Below are 25,077 nucleotides of genomic sequence, written 5' to 3'. Positions count from 1 at the left end.
CCTGTGCTGTGTTCCTAAGCGCTGTAATCTCCTCAGTGCTGCAATCTCCTAAGCGCTGTTGTGCCCAGAACTGTTGCTGCCAGAACTGTGCCCCAAGCGCTACCTTACCAGGACTCTGAAAGACTGCTGTGGCAGGAATTGTTCCCCCCTGTGCTGAGCTCCTTCAGCGCTACATCGCCTAGATCACCGCCGCAGCCCTGGATTGATCTGCACTGATGTGGGGCCCCTACTTGCTGCGATTCGCCAAGCACTAGTAGCGCGTGAACCCTGGCCCCAGTATCTGTTCCCTGGGGCTCTGTCCCTCTAGGCGTTACTTGCTCACCTCACCGTCACGACCCCAGTGCCACTGAAGGAAGCGTATTCCTGCCAAGTCACCGCCGCGGCCCGGCGCCTGATCGGGGAAGTGCCAGCCACTGCCTGCGCCACCGCTGGGTCCCCGGAGCCTGGAGACGGCCGCAGCGGCATTGAAGAGGCCCGCGCTGGGCCTAGGAAGCCAGTACAGCCTCCCTCACGTGACGGGGCGCCGGCCCGGTCATCGGTCGCGCCCCTTTCTTGCCGCACTGCCAATGGCCTTCGCGGCCGTGCCCCCCCAACCAGCCGCGCTGTGATTGGTGGTTGGGACTGAACCTCCTGAGGGCCGTAACTGGTTAGTACCGGGCCGGAGGAAGCGTCTGGAGGCCCGGGACCAGCCAGAGACACCAGCGAGGGGGCTCCAGCAGAGTGAAAGCCCCCGACTCGCCCTGACTGAAGAGTCCGCCGCAAGGAGCTGTTGGGAGCCCGATTGACCTGCCCGGGCTCCCGCATCACGGTGAAGGACCAAGGACTAAGGTAACGCCCCTGGGGGAGAGCGGAGGAGACCGGAGACAGCGGGGGCTTCCGGGGAGCCCCGTGAGGTCAAAGAGGCAGCCCCGCAAATGCCCCTCCCCTCAGGAGACTGTAGTTGGGCCCGTTGGCCCTAGTTAACCTTATTAAGGCGTAGAGTGAGGAGGAAAGGGGCTGAGGGCCCCGGAACTGGGCACCAAACTCCCATCATTGTTAGTACACTGTACCTAAGTTAACCCCTTGCTAGGAGGATGTTCTTTCAGCCTGCCCTTGAGCCTGAAACGCTGTTTAGGTTTTGGGTACACCATTTAGGCCTCTGTTGAGTTGTTTTAAAGAACCCCCTTGCACAAGAGATATTTTATGTTGAAACTAGTACTATGGAATGTTATCTTTAATGAACCTGCTTATGAGGAATTTGATTGTCTAGACTGCCCCTACATAATAGCGAGGTATTTACAGAGATATTCGCCTGATGTTTAAGAAATGTTCAATGCTTGACATGATGCCTAGTATATAAAAGAGAAGTTACTTACCTGCCCTAAAAAGTCTAGATAAAAGAGTCTTATTTGAAATAACAATCTGGTGTGGTGTCATTTTATTGCATGTGCCTCCCTGTCTCAGTGTGAGTGTGTGCTGCACTTCTGCTTTACACATTGCCTTCGGTGCCTTCCTGCCTCGTGCCAAGCTACCGTGGTGGAATTGGTGACCCCAGTTCTAACGGAGTGCATTTTAAAAACTAAAGTGCTGATGGAGAGCCTTAAAAGCCTGAACCTCTTCGACTAATTTTTGTCTTAAATCTCTCCATACTCTTTTTTCCCCCTCATCTAAACTCTCCCATTTCAATTCATTCTTGTCCCCTCCCCTCATGCTTCCCACCTCACACTGCCACCACCCGCATAGTAACCCCTGATCCTCTTCCATCCACGGGAACCAGCCCGCTATGGCCCCAGAATCTCGTCCTTCCCGTACTTGGCACCATGTTGCTGTGCCATACTTCCCTGCCCGACCAACACTCCCTACGAAAAGAATAAGAAAGTCTATCCGTTTTGCTGCCATTGGCATCGCTGCTGATTATGTGCATTCTGTAAGTTCTTTCAGGAGCTTTCGTGCTTCTTTCAACGTAGCATAGAGGATAAACGGTCATTTATGCAGAACTTTCATCTTGGTGGGATAAATGAGGGCAGTCTCTACCCTTGCTTGCCGAAAAGCTGGAAGTAGTGATTTTTTTTTAAATTCTTTTTAATAATGCACACAAAGAAAATCATAAACACATACAATAAATACACTGGGTTGCGCCTCAATTCACATTACAAATACCGGCTACCTCCTAGTCAAAGAAATATGACAAAATATCAAAATACGGGTTCAGGGAACCTCCAACAGTGTTGGATCATCCAGAGTGGCCGGAGGAGTACAAATCTCACCCCTGTACAGATTCTATGGTCCCCAAATTTTGCCCAATTTCCTGGGTCTCCCTCTGGCCACATACACCGCCCGCTCTCTAAACATACATCAGTCCAACTCTTCCATCCATTTCCGAACTGTAGGTGGCTGATTTGCCCCCCACAGCTGAGCAATATTCAGGAGACACCTCCGGGCCTCCAAATCAAAGCTCACTCCCCACACCTCCTGCACCTTGGCGTGGATACTGGACTAGTACCCCGGAATGTGAGCACAGTCCCATAAGATATGGAAAAACGTTCCGACCACGCCACAACCTCTCTTACATACATCACTCATTGCCAAACCCATTCGCACCATACGCGGACCAGTAACATAACAGCGATGGTGGATCTTTAATTGAACCAAGCAGAGTCTCATTTGAATCGCAACGCCCCTCGGTGAGACAACAGCCTACCTCCAATCTTCATCATCTAGTACCAGGCCATCGGCGGTCCACTGATCTCTAACACCCAGCAGGGGATCACCCGTGTGATAAACCAATTTCCTATATATCAAGGAGATCATTTTGGTTGGGAGATGACCGTCCATCACTCGATCCTCCAACGGGGAGGCCTCCGGGACCTCCGCCTCCCGGGGGATACTGGCCAGCAGCGCATGCCAGCTCCGGAGGTAGCGAAACCTCTCATTCCCGTGCGGTTGGTACCATTCCTGCAACGTCTCGAACGGGAGGACTCCATTTTTACCCCAGAGGTCGCCCACTCGGGAAATCCCGATGAGGTCCCATTTATCAAAGCCCTTAGAATTCCACAAGCCTCCCAAACGTTCAGAGTTCCAAAGAGGTGTAGCCAGAGTGACCCTTCCCTCCCACTTAAGGGAGCGATTGGCTTCGTGCCAGACCTGAACGGCAACCGCAGTTGGCCCCACCAGAGGAAAACGCCCACGCCTAGCAGACAGTGCCCTCGTAAACTCCCCACCGGGAACCTGGCCGTGGTCCATTGCGTAACCGGGACCAAGCGGCGGGCCATAGATTGCCTGGTTGACCGCCACCAATTGCGACGCCCAATAATACTTACGAATGTTAGGCAAACCAATCCCCCCGTCATACCACGGCAACATCAATTTCGTAAATGCAATTGGAGGCATACCCTCCCAAAGAAGCTGTCTCTGGAGAGATTCAACCTCCCTGAAATAAGACGGGGGAACCGGGTCCAGATTGTTTTGAAGTGCATATAGAAAACAAGGAAGAACCATCATCTTGAACAGGACAGCACGACCGAGGAGGGAGAGGGGAAGCGATTTCCAGCGGGGCACATCGCTTCGAAGCCGGACCAGTGGCGGCAACAAAATATTGGAGTATCGATTCTGCGGATCCAAGGATATAAAAACGCCAAGATATTTAAATTCAACCGTTTCCAGTCTGACTGGGCAGCCTGCAGGTACCTTCGGAGGATCACCACTTAAAACAAAAAGGACCGACTTCGCCCAATTAATGGCGATGCCGGAATATCGACCAAACACCTCCAGGACGTCTAAAAAGACTACAAGCGAAGTGCGAGGGGAGGTCAAATACAACAGAATATCATCAGCATAGAGCGATATCTTATCTTCCCACTCCGGCGTCCACCTAAGTCCCCTAATCGACCTGTCCCAACGGACCCAAGCCGCCAGTGGCTCGAGCGCCAAAGCGAACAACAGCGGTGAAAGAGGACATCCCTGCCTGGTCCCTCTCTCCAGCTCGAAGTCAGGAGATCTATGGTTATTGACAACCACTCGGGCCAGTGGAGCGGAATATAAAAGGCGGACCCAAGAGAAAAATTCCGGGCCAAAGCCCATCTTTCCCAGAACTGCAAAAAGAAAAGGCCACTCCAGTCTGTCATATGCCATAGTAGCATCCAGGGACAAGAGAGCCGTTGGTTCATGTATATGTGATGCCCCTCCCAAAACCTCGTGCAACCTACATAAGTTAAGAGCCGTATTTCGGCGGGGCATAAAACCTGACTGGTCCGGATGAATCAGCATCGTAATGACCTTCACAAGTCTGACCGCCAATAATTTAGCCAAGATTTTGGGCTCAGCATTCAGCAAGGAGATCGGCCGGTACAAAGAGCACTCCGTCTTCGGCTTACCTTCTTTGTGCAGGACAATAATATTCGCTACACACTGATCATAAGGAAGCCAACCCCTCTCCCTGCTCTCCACAAACATATACCTGACAAATGGAGCCAACTTGTTCGAGTTCACTTTGTACAATTCAACGGGAAGCCCATTAGGGCCCGAAGCCTTAACCGAACAAACCCCTCTAATCGCCTGCGCCACTTCGTCGTTCGTAAGCTGGGAGTCAAGGAACTCCCTGTCCTCATCCGAAAGAGCAGGCATCGGAATGTCTCGGATCATGTCCGTGTTCTCAGACTCCGAGTAATGACATTCGGCGGCATATACCTCCCTATAGTAACCAGCGAACGCATCTACAATCTCCTGTGGATCCGTAATTCGAACCGAGCCAGTGGGCTGCAGTACCGGAACCAACCGCGACGCTCAATCCCCTTTCTCCTTCCAGGCAATCAACTTTCCGGCCTTATCCCCATGTTCATACACCCTACTCTGGGTCTCTGCCAGTTGTGACTTCGAGTTATCTCGGGCCAGGCTCCGATACTCATCCCTACGGAGGCGCAATCAATGCAGCCCCTCCGGTGTAGAAACAAGCGACATCTCCCGCTCCAGCGCAAGCAGCTCTGATTCCACCCTGTCAATCCCAGCCCACCCTTCCTTCTTTTTCCCTGAGATATATGAAAGCAATTCCCCTCTAAGGACAGTTTTGTACGCCTCCCATAGGGAACACTTAGAGTCCACCGAGTCTACGTTCTCCTGAAAATATCGATCAGCCACCCGCACAATCTGCTTCTTAGCCGCTGGGTCATCGAACCGCCATGCACTAATAGGAGCAATCCTAGCCACGTCACGTCTGCCAAGGTCTAAGCTAGTCCAAATGGGCGAGTGATCCGAAACCCCCCTGGCCAAATGCCGGACTTCTCGGAGCCACGCAGCCTGAGCCGCGGGTACCAGTACGTAGTCTATTCTGGAGAGAGACTTGTGAGCAGCCGAGACATGATTGTATTGAGAATCACCAGGGTTCTTAAGCCTCCAACCATCAACCAGACCAACCATGTCTACGAAATCAGCCAACCACCTCCTGGAGGGCAACAACTCCCGAGCCGGACACCTATCAACCATCCCATCCATAACTGCATTAAAGTCACCACCCACAATCAACAACCCTACAGGCAAAGTGAGAAAAATCTTACACAGATCATGGAATGTATCAGTCTGAAGGGCCGGAGGGACATAGACAGACAGAAAGGTCACAGTTCTCCCCTCCCACAGCCCTGAAATGCCAGCATACCTGCCCCTGTTGTCTGTCCAGGTGGCCTGTATGGCCAACGGGAAGGAGTTCTTGATCAAAATCCCGACCCCTCTCGACCCAGTCGTGAAACCAGCCTGCACAACCAACTTATAGCCCCCTCTATGGAGAGCCATGCACCGCTTGCCCATAAGGTGAGTTTCTTGTAGTAATATTACGTCTGGGGAGTGCCTCCGGATCAACTGGCCAACCATACCCCTCTTAATCTTATCCCCCAGCCCATTCACATTCCAACTCAAGACGGAGATCCCAACCACCCCTTTAAAGGAGGACAGCACCGATCCAAGAAAAAACAAAATATCTCGATAGCACCCAGTGTAACAAAAAAAGGACTACAAAAACCCAAAGACAAAACTCAAACCCCCCCATCAACCCCCCGCCCTGCACCCCTGCTTACAGCTTACGCTCATCCGTGACTCGCAGAGGAAGGAGGGCCCACTAACCAGCCCACCAACCCCCCTCCCCCGACTCTGTGTGGATAAACCTGCAATCAAAATAAGTGAACGACAACATAAATACAAATTTGCGGGCAATCCAAACTCCAGCCACCCGCAAAAACCCACCCCAATACAACTATCGATCGCCCCCTGCAGAACCCACGCCAAACCAAGTTATTGTTCCTCTGCTTCCCCCTGTTCACGGGACTCCCGGTCAGGGCGCTGAACAGTCTCCATCCAGTCCACCGCCACATCAGGATTGTCGAAGAACCATGCCTTCCCGTCAAGTTCCACTCAAAGACGGGCTGGGAACATCATGGCGTACCTCATGCCCCTGTCTCTCAGCAGCTTCTTGATGGCGATGAACCTCTGCCGCTGTTTCTGCACCGCCTGTGTAAAGTCAGGGAAGAACAAGAGCGTCCCATTTTCGAATTCCAGGGAATCCGCCGAACGGGCCGCCTGCAGGATAGCGTCCCGGTCACGAAAGTTAAGCACACGGGCAATGATCGGTCTCGGGTTCGCCCCAACCCGGGGCTTGCCACCCGGTACTCTATGTGCCCGTTCCACTGTGAAGAACTTGCTGAGGCCCTTTGGTTTAAGGTGGTTGAGGATGAGGTTCTCCACAAAGAGGTCCGCGGCCTGCCCCTCCGCCTTCTCCGAGACTCCCAAAATTCGAACATTGTTTCGGCGGGCCCACCCTTCGTATTTGTACAGCCGCCGATCTGTGCTCTCCTTCGAGGACCTGAGGTCACGTACCTCCTGCTGCAGCTGATTGACGTCGTCTATGAGGCTCGTCGTCTTGACCTCCAGAGACTTAACCTTCTCATTAGCCTTGGAAAGGTCCGCCCGGATCAACCCCATCTCTATAGAAACAGTGTCCAGCTTAGCATCAAGAGTCTCCATCTTCTGATCCAAAGACGTCCTGATCCCAGTGATAGCCGCCATAAGATCATTCAAGGTCGGTTCCTCCACTGCGGAGCGGTCGTCGGAGCTGCCTCCCGGACCCTTCTTAAACTCCTGTGGCGATCCTTTGGGCAGAGTATATCTGTCCAGTTAGTTGGACTGAATCTGCCTAGCACCCCTGACGGTCTCAGAGGTCTGCTTCTCAGTCTCCGTTTTCATCACCATTTTGACACGGCCAGGCCTCCACCGATACAATCCAGGATCAAGCAGTGCAGTAGCCTGGTAGCAAGTGCAGTGACCGTCTCCCCCACTCCGCGTGGCCACAATCCAGCACCCCGATCAATGCAGTCAAGAGTCAAGGCTCCCCGGGCAGAGCTTCACCGGGCTTGGCTGTAAGCAACACTGCCCCACTCCGAGACCGACAGCAAAGAAAGGGCCCTTCATCGATACTGGGCTGGCCAGGGCGGAAGTCACTCACCAGCGGGGCCCCTCCACTATCACCGGGACCCCACACTGCCACAGGAATCTTCCGGGGCCCCACCTCTGCACCTCAGGCAGGCCGCCGCAACAAGAGCGCTCTCTCCAAGCTCCCTCAAGGCCCCTCAGGCCAAACGCCGATCCAGAAGGCCACGGATCCGCTGCGGGGGCAGATAAGCTCCCCGGGCCCAACCACACGAAATCGCCATGGCCGGGAAGCACTTCAGGGGGTCCCCACCGCCTGTGGGGGCCCTTGGTGGCAGGCGAGGCACCAGGGGGCAAAACACCCACAACCCCTGTGGCCACCGACCGGACTGGCACAAGGCCGCTCCGGCGGCCGGTGTTATTCGCCTGCGGCCGGGGAGTGGCAGAAATCGAGGCCCCGGCTTGGGCCGCAGCAGGCCGCAAATTTGCGAGAGGCACTGCACAGACACTGGGGCCCGCAGAAAGTTCGGGGTAGTCCCCATGGGCTCCGCTGAAGTTCCCCCGCCCGAATCACGGGACGGGGGACAGGATAAGGGGCAGAATATCGAGCCGGTGGAGCGGGGCCGGCCGGAGCCGGAGTTTAGGTGGCCATTTTGCTCGCCGGTCAGGCTCCTCCCCGGAAGAAGTGTTTTTAATTCTTTTCGCCATTGGACTCATGCTGCCGTCATATCCAAGAAAATTTTCCTGAATAGCCTTTCATAACACTTTGCCTTTGATGTAAAAGTCTGCAAAAGTGATCAGAAACGTGTAGAGAAATTTAGTTCATTGGGTTCGCGAGGGCTTGGGCAGGTACACGATGCTGCTATACAATTGTTAAATCCTGTGGAAAGTCAGGAATAACAAACCTCTTAATCACATAAGTGATTGCCCCTTCAGCATCCTTCTTGTGCACCGGAGTGCCAACAAGTCTAAGATTTGACCATCGACAATTGTTTTCCAATTCTTCCTGTTTTGTCCTTACTAGTGACGCCTGCTGCATGGTCCCAGATTTCAGTGACAACTTATCTTTAGAGTCAGAGAAGTGTTGCTCCATTTGTTCAATTTTATCCAGGGCTTGGGTGATTATTCCTTCAAGGCTGGCTAATTGTTTCTCTACCTGCTTAGCGATTATTTGTTGCATGGCCGTTATACATTTTATTTCCTCCAGGATCTCCACCAGAATCCTTTGCAAAGGACTGGGAGTCTCAAACGGGTTAGAGGTTTCCACTAGAGTACAGCTGCTGTTTGGTGTTTGGTGACCCTGACCCTCGTAAGTCAGAGGGTGCTCAGTGCCCTGTAGGAGTTGTCCAGCAGGTTTTGATTGTCCCTGAGACTTCTCTATGGTCAAGGGGGTAGAGATGGCAATTTTGGGCCCTGGGCTCAAGCACTGCCAGGGGAATTCACTTTGTTATGGAAGAGCAAAACGTACTCTGTAGGCTTGGTGCCCGAGGATGTATCAACTTGATTTACACCTTGAATGGGTACCAGTAAACTCTGACTTTTATCATAATTTACGCAGTTGCCTGGTGTTTTATCACTCTTACTATTCTCACTAGAGGGTAACACAGTCTCTTTGCTTATACGTTCCACTTCCACCCCCATCAACAGCGCTTCCAGCTGCCAGAATCGCCCCAACCTTAATGCTTACTCACCCTGGCATAGGGCCATGTGCTTTATATTTAGCCTCTACAACCTGTGAGAGGGAGTCTTGTCCCCCCTGGGTCTAGGGTGCTATCTCGGGACCTGGGCACTTTACCAATGTTCCTTGCATCATCTTTTCCATCCTGTTTGCCTTAGTGTTGGTTAGCCTGCTACTATTACAGTCTATCAGGCCGCTGATGATCAAACGGATGCATTTCCCAGTGGGAATCCCCCAACTGGTCATGGTGCTGCCTCAGTGATTTTTCTGTACAGTCCAAGTTGCAGTCACGGCTCTATCCCAAGGTGGATTGTGTCCTTTCATCCCCCACTAGGTCTGTGCATGTGCCCATGTGAGATTTTTAATGCTTATTGCCTCTTTTTGCTCCGGGGAATGTAGCTCCGAGAAGGTCTATTCGAGTTTCACTGTCCATACCAGTGTGCTAGTGTAGGGGGGGGGGACCTTGTTTCCAGCGGTCTCCCATCTCAGGCTTCCGCAAAAATATGACAGAAATGCCAACAAGAAGAAATATCCAGGAACATCGGCAGAACAGCAGGAGCTGCCAGCGCCCAATCATCTCCTGCCCTTCCAGGACTTTTTTTAGCGACTGGAAGAATGCTCCATTCCCGCAATCCCATGGTTAGAGCTCTGTGGCATCTCGATCTCTGTCCTCGCTTGCCAGCGGCTTTGGCGTTGTGGGGGAAGGGCTAGTAAAGCAACATGCGGAAGTTTGAGGGCCACCTACATGCCATTACCTACAGTTGGAAGGGTGTTGTCTCATTTCAATCCACTGTGAGAAGTATTTCTGTGTTGTGAGTGAGGATCACTGTGGTATGGTTATCGTGTTATGGGAAGCAGCGCTTAGCAATGTGATGGATGAGTAAGTGTGAGAGAGAAGCATGCAGTTTATGACACCTGAATTCAGCATATCATGTGGACATCTTTGTGTTCTGTTGCTGCTTTAAAAACTAGCTTGTCATTTTAGAAAATGTGTCAAATGCACGCTTTGAAGGGCTCTTGTGCAATACACTTAGAAGTCACTTATGTAAAGACAGAGCTAGATTTAACATGGATGGAATGTAGGTTTCAATTACCTCATCAAAGGCCCCTGGTTCTTTGCTAGATACCTGAAGGGCAGCATTCAAAGACTTATCCTGATAGAGAATTTCAGGCCATCCGAAGAATATTAAAACGTTGACCTCTTTCACCCCAGCTAACTGTCAGAGGCTATTTCCCCATGTTTCAAATCTGTTGCCTACTGACACAAAACCTCTAAAAACCCAGCGGTCATGAACGGCTAGACTAGGAATGCACATTAAAAAAAGGGTTTGACTCCTGCCTGTTGCATCAAATAGGGCGGGTATCCTTGGGTGTCCCCTTCGTCACTGGCTAAATGCATATATGTACCCAAAGTGAATAAGCTATAACATTGAGGATACATTTCACAAATGCACAAGAGTTCATGATACAATTTTAAAGTTGCTCAAAGGAACATCCAGGTTTTATACTCCTGTTAGTGACAGTAGTGGTTGGTGTTGTCGAAGAGTGGCAAGGGGAAGGGGTCAGGGGCCGACAAGTGACAAAATAAAACAAACAAATTAAAAAATATCTTACCTGCAGCAAGCTGTGTTGCGCTCTTCTGCTCCTCACTTCTGTGGGCACAGGCTCCCAGACTCCACTGTGGCAAATTGGCTTGAGCACTCCCAGTGGGATGGGGAGCCTGTGTCTGCTGTCTCTAACCTGGCAATGAAGCTCGGTTTGCAGGCAGCTTCAGTTCGATTAATGGTTTAGCTGGCCAGAAACGGCAGGACAAATCGTCATGCCCACTGATCACTGTGCACTTACTACCTGTCATCACCATGGTCCTGTCCCCAAGACTCAACAGGAAAGGGAAAAAAAGATGATAATACAACGTGTCTATTATCGTTTTATTTTTCCTTTTCTGATGTTTTTGAGGCAACTGGCAGGAGGGGGGCAACGCTCCTCCACCATAGCAGAGGAGCTGCTGCTGGTAAGTGAGTTATATCTGAGTGTTGTGTTCCAGCTTATGCACGCCTGTGATGCAACAGGCGTGTAGCGTAAGCCCCACGTGACCTGTTGAATAAAGAGGGGCTCCGCACAGACGTACGCCAGTTGGCGATGGTGCGCAGAGCCAGAAGCATCACCCAGTGTCCGTGCCCTTTACTTTGTGCTGGCCACGTGTTAGGCCTAGGCCCTCCCAGGTGCCCCATGAGAGTAGACTCCCAGTTTATGCCCCTTCAGTCACCTGCCCCCAAGAACACAACAACTGGCGACGAGGGTGGGATCCTGCCCTCGCCGTGTGTGCATGGTGTGCCAGCAGTGAATCGGAGCGGCCGCGAGCTTTCAGTCCCGGCTCGTGGTGCTCGTGCTCTGAGGCCCCACACATGGTGCACAGCTGAGTACATTACCCGGACTTCCACCGGTGCACAAGGTGAGCCGCTGTGAGCCCCTGCGCCCCGCCCATGCACCAGCCGGCTGATGCCCCCCCCTACTACCGCGTGTGATGGTGCAGCAGCCCGCAGAAGGCCTCCATTCCTGCTGCCCGCCCGGCTTCCCCAGCGCCTCGCAGCTGTTATCCCGTGCAGCGCCGCACCCGAGCTGGCAGCCGGTGCGTGAAGCGCGCTGCCGGGGAGAAGACGTGCCTCGGTGCAACCAGGCCCCAGCCACGCCCCTCGCTTACGCGCGGGCCGGGCGAGGCCAGCTGTTTCTCACGCATTGCGCGGGCGTCGCACCACGTGCTGGTGGGAGCGCCCGAGTCGGCAAGGGAAGCGAAGGCACACGGAAGCGCTCCAGCCAAGGGCGGACAAGAGGGACAATACGTGCACTCAAATCACCTACAGCGCAAGGGGGAACCACAGGCCTACAAGGACTTCCGATCGGCAGACGAGAGGGCCTGCCTCAAGACAGCCACACCTCGGCAGTGCCAACAAACAACCTGCCAGCCCAGAACAAGCATTGGCCACCGCCACACTTGCCACACCGGAAGCAGCGATCCGGGGAGCCTGAAAGGAACCGCCCGTCACACTGTGCCCTGGGCCACAACACCAGAGTCATGGCCACGATACCTCCCATTGAGCACTTCGTGGTGGAAGGCTCGCCGTCGTCGCTAGCCCCTAAGTGGAAGGACTGGGTAGACCGATTGGTGATCTTCTTCGAGGCTACCAAAGGTCATAAAGAACAAAAGAGAGCCATGGTGCTCCACCTAGGAGGCAAGGACGTCCACAATATTGCCAAGACACTAGTAGAGGCCACGCCAAAGACTCATCACTCACTCATAAACGCCCTGAATGCATACTTTGAGCCAATGGCTAATCAGGACTATGAGAGATTCATATTCAGACAGGCCAGGCAACTACCAGAGGAGTCATTGGACACGTATCACGCCCGGCTGAGACGTTTGGCATCGACGTGTGGGTTCGCGGACACCACCGAAGAAATACGGGGACAAATATTTCAGGGCTGTGCCTCTGCCAAGCTAATGGAACGGATCCTGGAAGAGTCTGGAAAGCCTTTGGCCGACATCCTGACTCTAGGTCGCACCAAAGAACTGTTCAAGGGCCGAGCAGCCCATATGGAAGCGGCCCTCCAGGCGCCGGTGAAGGCCGAACCGGTCAACAAGATTCAGGTGAAGTCACCGACGAAGCGGAACAAGAAAGCCCCTGGGAACAACGCAGGAACATCGGGAAAGTCCTGTGGATACTGCGGAGGCCCACCACATCAAGCATCGGAATGCCCAGCCAGAGGGAAGCGGTGTTCGGGATGTGGTCGGTTCAATCACTTCGAAAAAGTCTGTCGGTCGAAGAAATTTCACAAGCCCCGGCAGGTGGTGATGAACGCCTTACCAGAAGGTGACCCGAGCCAGAGTGACATGGATGAGGATGAAGAAGAGGAGAGGACAGTGCACAAAGGGCACATGATCGGCACGGCGACTCGACGCACCAGGAAGTTGCCTCAATGTGGCATCAGAGTAGCGGAGCAAGAACTCATGGCGGTAGTAGACACAGGCGCGACCATCAACCTCATGAGTGCCGCCCTCCATCGGACAATGGATCCGCCGCCAACCCTGAGTCCGTCCCCCATCACTGTATTCGCATATGGCCAGGATACTCCTCTCAAGATTCGAGGGAAGTTCAGGACTGTGATCACCCATGGAGACAGAACTGTCACCACCAACGTTTTTGTGTCGGAGGATGGGCAGGGCATGCTGCTCGGATGCCGGGCGGCGGAAGACCTTGGAGTCGTCACGTTTGCATTCGGAGTTCACCAAGAGTCGATACAGAAGCTCATAGCGGATTTTTCGGATATCTTCAAGGGAATTGGAAAGTTCACAGGCAGCAAAGTACACCTTCACATCGACCACACTGTCCAGCCGGTAGCTTTGAGGCAAGGCCGCATCGCTTTCCACCTCAGACCACTCGTGGAAGAGGAACTTAAGAAACTAGAGGCTGCAGGCATAATAGAAAAGGTGACGGGCCCCACGCCGTGGGTGTCGCCCATAGTAGTCACACGGAAGCCGAAACAACCGGGAGCGGTCCGGATTTGTGTGGACATGCGTCTCCCCAACGCCGCCATCAAAAGGGAGCGCCACATCACGCCCACAATCGACGACCTGATAAGAGAGATGGCGGGAGCGTGCTGGTTCTCCAAGCTAGACCTGCGGTCCAGGTACCACCAACTGGTGCTCGATGACGAATCCAGGAACATTACAACATTCTCGTCCCACGTGGGACTCCGGAGATACACCCGACTCAGCTTCGGCGTGTCCAGCGCAGCTGAGGTCTTCCAGAATGTAATCCAAGAGCTGATCACTGACATACCTGGCGTAATCAATGTCAGTGACGATATCATGATACACGCTCGCACCATACCGGAGCACAACCATCGGCTGGCGCAGGTATTCCGAAAGTTGAGGGAAGCTGGTCTCACCCTGCATAGGGAAAAATGTGAATGCCTGAAGCAGAAATTACAATTCTTTGGATACACATTCTCTGCCGAGGGGGTCAACCCCGATCCCGAGAAAGTAAAGGACGTCAAGGAAGCTGCTCCTCCCACCACAGTCACAGAAGTTCGCAGCTTTCTAGGGATGGTCAACTATTACTGGAGGTTCATCCGAGATCTCGCTAATCTCACAATCCCGTTGAGAGAGCTCACGAAGGACACCACGCCCTGGAAATGGGGGCCGGAACAAGCAAAGGCGTTCAATGACATCAAGGCAGCCCTCTCAGATACAACCACCCTGGCGTTCTTTGACCCTCGGAAGCTAACCCTCGTGGCAGTCGACGCTGGTCCGGCCGGACTAGGTGCTGTATTGATGCAAAGACAACGAGAGGAGGAAGACTGGACCCCGGTTGCATTCGCAAGCCGCTCGCTCACAGAAACCGAACAACGCTACTCCCAGATTGAAAAAGAGGCAATAGCAATCCACTGGGGGTGCCGGCACTTCCACTTATATCTGTACGGAAAGCCATTCACAGTAGCAACAGATCACAAACCACTGGTTGCCCTTTTCTCGGGGACCTCAACGAAACCCCCACCTCGCATTGAAAAGTGGATGTTACAGCTCCAGGACTACAACTGTCGGGTGGAGTACCAACCCGGGTCAAGAAATCCAGCAGAATACCTCTCACGGCATCCAAGGGCGGCCACTCAGGCAGAAATGGAAGATGCTGCTGATACGGAAGCCTATGTCAGGTGCGTCACGGCCCGATCCTGTCCACGGCCACTGTCAATGAGCAACATCGCGGAAGCGACCCAGAGGGATGACTGCCTGCAACGGGCGCTGAAGTCCCTCCAAAGTGGAAACTGGCACCGAGCCAAGGAAGAGTGGAAAATACTTACACCTGAAGCGCAACGCATCATGGAGAGCCTTCACCATGTGAGAGGAGAACTGAATGAAGATGACACCGGATGCCTGCTGCAAGGTCACCGGCTGTTGATACCTTCAGCCCTGACGAATCAGGTAGTGCAACTGGCCCACGTCGGCCACCAAGGGATGGTTAAAACTAAAGCAAGACTGAGAACCAAGGTGTGGTTCCCACTCATGGATGACCTAGTAGAAAACACCGTGAGATCGTGTGCAGCCTGCCAAGTCACAGGAGATGTCCCGTGAGAAGCACCGGTCATGGTCGAACCTCGGCCACAACGGCCATGGGAATGCGTCAGCATGGACTTCGGCAGTCTCCCGGACGGGCGACACACCATGGTCGTGATCGATGATCACTCGAAGTACCCAGAAGTGGAAATAATAGCCACCCCCAGTGCCACTGAAGTTATACCTAAACTGGAGAAAATCCTAGCAGCTCATGGAGTGATGAAAGAGCTAAGAACTGACAATGGCCCTCCTTTTCAAGGTCAGGAACTAGCCAACTACCTGAATGCCTTAGGAGTCCGACATCGCCGCGTGACTCCTTGATGGCCACAAGCCAATGGCGAAGCTGAGCGCTTCATGCGCACCCTCAATAAAGTGATCCGGATCGCGCATGACAAAGGACAGTCGTTGGAAATGGCGATATTTACATTCCTGAGGAGCTATAGACAGACACCCCACACCACCACGGAGGTGGCCCCGGGACATGTCCTAATGGGACGAGTAGTGGCAGACTCCATTCCCCATCACCCCCAATGGACACTGACGTCAGCCAACGAAAGTAAGATCGCGGCGAAGCGAGAGAAGTCCTACGCCCAAATTAGCCTGAGGAGGAGAACTGTGAGAGCCCGGATCAACAGGGGAGACCTCGTACTGCTGAAGAATAGAGTTACCAGTGGGAAGTTCAGACTGACATATGAAAAGAAACCCTGGTGTGTCGTCAGTGTGAAGCTCACTCGCATCATTGCCGCCAGAGGTCGAGAAACAGTGACCCGGAATGTGTCCCATTTCAAACTATTTCACCCTGAAGCAGAAACAGAGGCCATTCCAGAGTCGCCCGAGACTCGGGCGTCAGCGGGCCCAGCAGCCTTGGACTCCCATGCATATCGAGATAGCTGTCCGCGAGACACCCCTCCTGAAGTGATGAGTGATGGCCCCGATGATGCAGAGGGCGCCAGCCTGGAACGAGGGGAGCACGGTTCTGAGACCACCAGCCCATGTCCAACGTCTCCGGCTGGGGACGGCATCACCTTGAGGCGAGGGGCATCCCAATACTGACTCAGAAGTAATCCAGAACCATCCTGTCGTCTCCGTGACCATCTCATGTGAGACTGTTCCATTGCCTATCCATTGTTTGATGTCAATTGTGCATTACAACTATGTGCTCTTATCTGAAAAACATTTAACTCAATGACTGCCATGAAGTGCCTTCGTAAGGTTCTGTGCATTGTGTTTTTTTTTATGTTTTAGGAGGAATGTTGTGTTCCAGCTTATGCACGCCTGTGATGCAACAGGCGTGCAGCGTAAGCCCCACGTGACCTGTTGAATAAAGAGGGGCTCCGCACAGACGTACGCCTGTTGGCGACGGTGCGCAGAGCCAGAAGCATCACCCAGTGTCCGTGTCCTTTACTTTGTGCTGGCCACGTGTTAGGCCTAGGACCTCCCAGGTGCCCCATGAGAGTAGGCCCCCAGTTTATGTCCCTTCAGTCACCTGCCCCCAAGAACACAACATCTGAGTTCATTGGTCTGACTGTTTTACTTGTGAGATAGTTTAGCACCTTTGAATGGTGCAGGATTGGCAGTTTTAGAGGTCAGTGTTCCTGGCTAGGTTCTGTCAGTCTGCCATGATGTCAAGGTTGTTAATACACAAAGTTAAATTTGTTTTTGTCATTGAAAGGTGAGTCATTTCTTATGTTCTTTGCCAGATTGGTGCATGGCCAAGTTTCTGCCACTAGGCATGGGTGCAGTTATGCGTACATGCAACAGAACCCACTCTAGCAGGGCCGACCCTAAATCGGATTGACCGGAACAGCGTCCTGGGCGGAAAGAAAATTTGGTATTTGTAGTGGGGGTGGCGGCTGTTGCAGTGTAATGACAGGATGAGTGAGGAAGATGGGAGAAGGGCATGGGATTATGGGGTGCTAACAATTACGCTGAGGTACATTAAGAGTTAATTACAGAGGGGCATATTATCAAGGGGGTTTATCTCCGCTTTTTTGGCTTTAAAAGCCAAGAAAGCGGAGATAAAATTATCTCCCTATTACCTAGCTGTCGCTAACACCAGTTAGTGACAGCTAGTAGGAGATAGCGACCATCTTGGGCCCCACTTTGCATGTCAGTGATATTTATCACTAATGACATGCAAAGTGGGCGTGCCAAGATGTTAGCGACTGGAAACAGTCGCTAACATCGCTATCTCCTATTACCAACTTTTGGAGATATTCGTGCTAAGCGCAAATATCTCCAAAAGCTAACACCTGCCCTGAGCAGTTCTTAGCCATGTTATCCAATGGGAGGTGGATAACATGGCTAAGAGCATTAGCTCGGTAATGCATGAATATCGCTGACTTTTCAGCGATATTCATGCTTTGCGTCCGTTTTTTATCGCATTTGCGATAAACCTTGGTAATACCAAGGTTTATCTGCGGTAAAAATCGCCGCAGCTCAGCGGTAAAATTTTGTCTCTAACCAAGCAATAGCGATAATTATCGCTATTGCTTGGTAATATGCCCCACAGTCTTTAACACGACCCGATTAAGACCAAGTGGGATGACGAGCTGCTGTTTTCATGCCATTAAGTCAGGCAGCTCCCAGCTGCGCCCCGTGGAATATAGGCTCCCCGGTCCTGGGCACAGTTCGCCTGTGCTAAAGGCAGGCCCTGCACTTTAGATACTAATATATGAGATATGAGATATTGATTCACATTTATGTACATTATACGGAGATTCAAAATCGTCCTGATGACATTTCAATGCGAACCAAAGATTCAAAGGCACTTCACAGGGTGTGGATTTAATAGGGTAATAATGTGTATAAGCACAGGTATGCAAAAACATGAGCGGGTGCATGCTTCTGTTTCAACATTAAACCGGACAAATTAGGTTTGCCATTGTGTTTTTTTCTGTGAGCTCACATGGTCTGAGTGCTCGGGGTCACGTGACTCCACACTGCAGCTTTCACCTGGAGTCAGAGATGAGAATGAGTGGGGTATTTCGACAGCTTTTCAATGTCTTTCATTAACGCAGGTCGCAGGAACTGGCGGTTCATTTCCTCTATCTGATTTCCTCGTGGCAGGCCCACTGGATCCGTCCTTTCATTATTATTTAATTAAGCCGTCCAGGTGTCGTAAAGCACTGCTATGCTTAAAATGTTTTTTTCTTCGCATGCAGTTTTTCTGGATTTGACTGAAGGGAGTAGCCATACAAAAAAAAAACTGCGCCCACTTTGAACTTTTGAATACAGCCACTTACCTTGTGCTTGCCGCATCCCCGACGCTGCGATGCAGCGAGAGCATGGTAAGTGGTTTTATTTATTTTCCGTATCCCATTGTATGTCGATGTCTCCCCGGACCCCGCCCCGCCCACCACATCACCGCTCTTACCTGTACAGGCCGTGCCTGCTTTGAACTATGTCCTAAATAGCTTGGAGCAAGCGGGTAAGGCAAGAGACCCCAGCAGTTATTTTTGCTGGAGGGAATTCAGAAATTCTCAAATGTCCTTCCCTCCTTATTTCTATCCTTCATTCAGTCTTTTGTCCGTCCTTCATCGTTCTGCCTTTTCCATCCATCCATCCTCTCCACGTCTTTCTTATTATCCATCCTTCCTTCTCGCCATCCTCTTCTTTTACTTTCCCTCCTGTTTCATCCATCCATCCTTTCTGCCATACATCCATACATCCATCCATCCATACATATTTCCTACTTTCCAGCTATCACTCTCTCTTTTCTGTAGATTTCTTAATCCTTCTCTTCATCCAAACTTCTCTTTATCCGGGGGTGAATGGAAGTGCAGGTGTGATTGTGACTATATGCGAAAAAATCTGTGAAGAAGGTAGAAACCTGCGGTAAAGAGGTTTGTTGTGTGTGAATGGAAGGTGGTGAAGTGAAGGGGATGCAATGAAGGCCACTACCCATTCCACAGATCTCAGTAACGTTAAAATCACTGTCTCACATTTGCAGAATTCAATTACTTTCAGTTCTATCATTGTTACTCATATATCCAACACTTCTAACAAGCACTGGCAGAGCCAACAGATCTGACTTTTTTAGGCACATGTCCGTTATTTATTTTAATTATTTATTTTAGGAGTTTTATATAGCGCTGACCTGACCTGGGGGTATCAGTGCGCTTTACAACAGTGTTTCATAAAAGCTACTTAGTAGAGCAGTAATAACCAAAAATTTCTGAAGTGCAATGGTGCTGAGGATTCTTGAGGCAGTAGTGGAGTCCTGAGGTAGCCTGTTGAATGCTTTATTGAGGTAGGTCAAGAGTCCTGAGGAAACCTGGATACAATGACTGAGAGGCACTCAAATACTAGTCAGGGTGGGCATAGTTGGTGGAGTACTACTACGTGGAATAAAATGCATAAAGTCATTTCACAAAAGTGAAAATGAAAATTTAGCAAGCAGTGAGAGAGGTGATGATTTTAGGATCCTACAATCCAAAGGCCCTGCAAAGCGTTATGGGACGAGATTAGCAGTAGACAGTGAATATTATAGTATCCAATATCAAAATAATTCTACAAAGAGCTACAGTTCAACTCGTCAATACTAGGTGTCCCTCACAGTCAAATGCAAAAGCATTGAAAATATTACATCAAGCTGCAGTTCCACTAGTCGTTACTAGATGTCCCTCACAAGTCAAATGCAAAAGCATTGAAACCCTTTCATGAAGCTGCAGTTCAGCTCTATGTAGAATGTATAGTACTAGCTCTCAGCTCAGGGTTTCAATGCTTTTGCATTTGACTTGTGAGGGACACCTAGTAACGACTAGTGGAACTGCAACTTCATGAAAGGGTTTTAATGCTTTTGCATTTGACTCGTAAGGTACATCTAGTAACGAGGAGTTGAACTGCAGCTCTTTGTAGAATTATTTTGATATTGGATACTATAATATCCACTGCCTACTGCTAATCTCGTCCCATAATGCTTTGCAGGGCCTTTGGTTAGGATTGTATTTTTGCCCATAATAACTGTGCTTGGGGTGGTCCTAAGAGGATGGGACCACCACTGAATAGTTCAGCATGATATGCTTTTTGTATTCAGGGCATCTGCTTGGTCCTCTCCCTAGGTTAGGAAGGATCCCAAATCATCACCTCTCTCATTGGCTGATAAGTTCACTTTTGTGAATTGGTTATATAGTTTTTAGCATGTAAAGTTGCTTTATCAAAGCATGTATGGGTGCAGTTTACACAGGTTTTCATGGATGGAATAAATCTCCGAAAACTCTGCTAGGGGGAGCGGATTTTATTGCCCACCCCTAGGTGGTACACTTTCTTAAGCACAAGGCTTCAAGTTACATGTTTAACCCCTTGAATGCTCATGACGCGCTGAGCTCGTCATGAGCCACGGCGCTCCGGTGCTCATGACGAGCTCAGCTCGTCATGAGCCGTGGAACGCTCGCTTGCGGGGATAATTCCCCTGCTGTGCTGAGCGTTCCACGGGAACGGGTGTGGCCGTGACGAGCTGAGCTCGTCATGAGCACAGGAGCTCCGTGCCTCATGACGAGCTCAGCTCGTCATGAGCATGTGAGCGCTGTTCGCGCCCCCTCCCCCCCAGCACAGCGGGGGAATATCCCCCGCAGCGAAGGGGTTAAAGAAACGCCTTTATTTGCATTGGCCACAGCTATTGGAAAGAATTCATAGTTAATGTATTTGGCCGTGAAGACCTTTTAAAGACACCCACACTTTTTCAACCCACTTATAGCTTTGTGCTACCTTATAAATGTTGCACTATTGTACACTACATGATTTTCTCTAGTGGACAGGGCTTTTAAAAATATATATATTGTGTACTGAGATGTTTATTCCCCTTAACATCTGTTATCAGATGCCCTACACTCAAAAGATTTTGAAAGCTGTGTGTAGACAGAGCGTGTAATGCACTGATCTATAGTAAGAATTTTTGGTATGTCACAGATTCTCCAATGCATTGAATATTGTTTTATCAAGAGCATTTTTAGGTCTAGTGTTAGCTAAGAACTGTTGATTTTACAAAATAATATGTCTCTAATACATTTGCCTGTGAGGGCTTTTGATCTGTTATTCTGCTAGACCTCATAGGTGTGCCAATACGCATTTTCATGCAATCTGAGACAACTGAAGATTGTGCTGAGGTGGGTTTCTTTCACACAATACAGTGTATTCTGTGAGACGCTGGTGCCATACTGTTTGAAAACTGTTGGTGTACAATAGCTCCTGCCAACAATTACCTATGGGAGTGAAGTACAGAGAGGCAGAGATGCAATGATTTTGGACAATACAGTTACAGTTGCATATAGGATTATTTTCAGCCTGCCCAAATACACCTCCCCGGCTCAAATCAGGCTTGAGTTTGGTGGCCTGAAACAGCTCCTGGCAAGACAGGGGGCGTACACAACCGTTTGGGACAAAGTTCGGAAAGCCAAAAAGGGTACTTTAAACTATTATTTATGGTCGGAATTAGAGCGAAACACAGCCTCACCATCCTCTAAGTATCTGAAAGACAGCCTGGCGAATCTCGGCTTGCAACAGCTTTGGAATACCCCTACCAACCATATAACGGTTAAATAAATGGTAAAGAAAACAATTAAACATCTCTCATGGGCTGAAGACAAGGCATCTCTTGCGAAAAGGTCTCATGGATGGATGACCTTAAACTCCTATTCCGCACAAGCACAACAGAGCTATCTTGACTTGGGCTACTCAAAAACTACTAAGTTGAAATTCTTAAAGTACAGATTTGGCCTGTTACCCTGTATCTGCCATTTCTCACACTGGCTTAAGGATAAGGCGGGATCCCTCTGTCGCCTATGTGGCATGGCGCCTGAGGATATGTCGCATCTCTTGTGTTCCTGCGACAAATTGCTGGCGGAACGAAAATGTTTGCTAAAATGTCAATTTAACCAGCGAGGAATACGCTCACGAAGACAAGCAGTCCTTGCCTGCTTTTAACCCAATGACCCGCAGTTGAACTGTAGCTTTGTGAAGTTTATGAAGGTGGTGGAAAAGAAAATGTCAAAATCTGACTCTTAATTGTCCCTTAAATAACATTATACCACAAGTTAAACCTCATTTTAATAATGATTGCCAAAAATTGACATTTCATTGATTTTAAAAGGGAAAATTTCAACAGAATATATATAATTTTTATGTATACAGATGAAAGTTTAATGTTTGTAGTGATACATGTTTTTGCTTGTAGACAACATTTTAAAGGTTGTATTGCAATGGTTTTAATTAACTATGCAAATAAAAATTACTTACTTAAAAAAAGTAGCTCTTCATGCAGTCAAGGCTATTCTCCTGGGAACATTCCTGCCATACCACTGAAAGTTTATGTTTCCATGCGGTTCTCAGGCCAGACATGCCTTTTATATTACTGGGCATTTTCCCTGTGGGCTGGAGACCCTACAGGCCGTGGTTTGGGCTGAGAGCCGCCCCTGGTGCCTCTGCCACTTTCCCTAGGAGATGTAAATGCTTACTTTGTGTAAGGTATTCTGCATTTAAAGGGATCTGAGTAAGCCTAATTCAGCTATTGCCTTATTTGGTCTTGGTGCCTTGGCTGGTGGCATTTTCAGTCACATCCTGTAACAGAACTTAGGACCATTTAGGTGTCACTGCTTCCTATTGGCTGTTCTGGTGTGTTTTTGAGTCTCCATTTCAAAGCATGAGGGACTATTTTAGAGTCTGTTACCTGCTCAGTAGCGCAGGTAGCACTGGCGAGAGAGCACTGACAAACCATCTAAACAAAGGGTGGCTTGGATTCTGTTACATTCATTTTTCAGATGCTTTTGCCATTTTTCTCTCCCTGGTACACAAACAAGCATCGACAAAGCCAAGAGAATGAAGTACAAATGCCAAACCTTTTGGCTTTGCCATTACTTGTTGTTTTTAGGTGGCAATTCCTCCCTTACACATGCACACATGCACACCAATTCTCATTTCTGAGGCATGTCAAGTATAGAGACCGACTTACCCTTTGGCTTTTGAGATGTAGAGAAAAATGGAATATATGGAACAGCCATGAAGTAACCTGTCGTGAGGATGTTGTTCTCCATGATTTCAGACGGTATGTTGTTTTCACATGTTTCATCACAGTCAACACATGTTCTTTGTGTAGGACCTGGAAGAATATCAAAGAAAAAAAGTCAAATCACATGGAAATCCACACATATAGTTAAGTCTTAAAATCAGAAAACTCCTCTACAAAAACTTGGTGTTTTGCTGCAAATATGTGGGATTCTTTACCGCGCAGCCCCCCCTAAATAAACATTGATATTGTACACCCTGGGCCCGATTGACAGAACTAATTTAAGGCAAAATCCTAAACGTAGTACCATTTTGGTATTCACAGAAGGCACTTACTCATTTTGGTACTCCCAGAAGTCACTTACTCATTTCGGTATTCACAGAAGTTAGGAGTCCTAACTTTAGGACTCCTAAATGCCTTCTGTGAATACTGAAAGTCTTAAAGTTAGGATTTTTCTTAGTTCAGGAGTAGTAACGTTAGGAGTCCTAACTTTAGGACTCTTAAATGCCTTCTGTGAATACCGAAAGTCTTAAAGTTAGGATTTTTCTCAGTTTAGGAGTAGTAACGTTAGGACTCTTTGGCTTGGAAATACAGGGTAGAACTCTCGAGAAATAAGACCATTTATTGCCTATATACATATGGTGTTATAAGGCTAGGTAGTGATGATGGTATGTATGGTCTGATATGACCCTCTCAGCTACGGTGTAATGTGGTACAGTATTGTAAAGCAAGTACGGTGTCGAGTGGTATGATGATAAGGTACGAGTGACATGGTTTGGTCTAACTTTTTCAGTCTGGTGTGATTTAATGCTGAGTAGCATTCCATCTGAAGTGAACAAAAAAGTGATGGATAGAATGCTTGAATCAATCTCAGCCACTGGTAATTACTTGGGACCTGCCTCCCAGACCATCTCTATTTTGCACACCATGCTACCTCAGTTTGGTCTAGGCATGCTTGTGCTCCAGTTCGGGGGGAAGGGGGCCTGACCTAGCAGGTTGGGCTGCTCTATTCCCATTGGAGCAGGGTCAAGACTGATTTGCATAGAGCTGATTCAAACTGAGGTGGCATGGTGTGCAAAATACAATGAACTGAGATGTGGCCCGAGTTATTACCACTGGCAGAGATTAATTCAAGAATTCCATCCATCACACGTTTGTATGCTTCAGTGTGACACCCTAAATGGGACGTTTATGACCAGACGTAGGGCTCATGCACAATGTGCTATTGGAACCAAGCTATACGCGACTGATGTGCCATAATAAGGGCAACACTGGTCTCAGGTTGACCGGTGCTCTGGCTAAGTGAAGACTGGCCTGGCAGTTCAGGCTGAACTGTTCCCATTGGAGCCAGGCCAAGAGTGATTTGGAAATGGCTGGGTCCAAACTGAGGTGCTTGGTATAAAAAATAACAAGTAGTTACCAGTGGCTGAGATTAATTCAAGCACTCCATCCATCCTTTTTTTAATTTCAGGATATTTTACTAAGGGGAGTATTGCATCATAAAAAGAAAAGTGCAAAATCACAATTTGTCTCATGAAATTTTGCAAAATGAAACACACGTTTGTGAAATTATTTGATGTTATATTTTATTTTTTAAACAAGCACACTCTTCATGTGAAAAATAATCTCCTGACATACCAGCAGGAGATAGGAGATAGGAGTGAGCAAAAATCGTCTCTTTTTGAAACATTTGGTGTATGAATCTTAAATAAATAAATGAGTCTCCTGGTATTTTTTTGTGGGACCTTTTTTTCGTATGTTACAAAAAATTACACTATTCGAATTTGCAAAGATATTTGTATGTTCTCATGACTCAAAACTTAGGAATTTCCCAACCATAATTAAAATATTGGCCAAAGTTAATGGTATTGTATCAAATGGAATGGTATGGCAAGGTTT

General features: G+C 49.6%; 1 protein-coding gene across 4 annotated transcripts in view; it reads right to left on the bottom strand.

Moving 5' to 3' along the window:
• LOC144823689 (von Willebrand factor A domain-containing protein 7-like) overlaps nucleotides 1-25,077 on the bottom strand; it is a 542,335-nt gene that overhangs the window by 322,509 nt on the left and 194,749 nt on the right. For all 4 annotated transcript variants that reach the window (XM_078682451.1, XM_078682442.1, XM_078682435.1 and 1 more), the window contains exon 5: nucleotides 23,125-23,271. In XM_078682451.1, coding sequence (XP_078538577.1) covers nucleotides 23,125-23,271 — 147 coding nt within the window. The remainder of the gene's footprint in view (nucleotides 1-23,124; nucleotides 23,272-25,077) is intronic.

Source organism: Lissotriton helveticus, chromosome 1_1, assembly GCF_964261635.1.
Source record: "Lissotriton helveticus chromosome 1_1, aLisHel1.1, whole genome shotgun sequence".
NCBI classification, from domain to species: domain Eukaryota; kingdom Metazoa; phylum Chordata; class Amphibia; order Caudata; family Salamandridae; genus Lissotriton; species Lissotriton helveticus.
The sequence above is the reverse complement of the archived record's forward strand: the minus strand, read 5'-3'. Positions and strand labels throughout refer to the sequence as shown.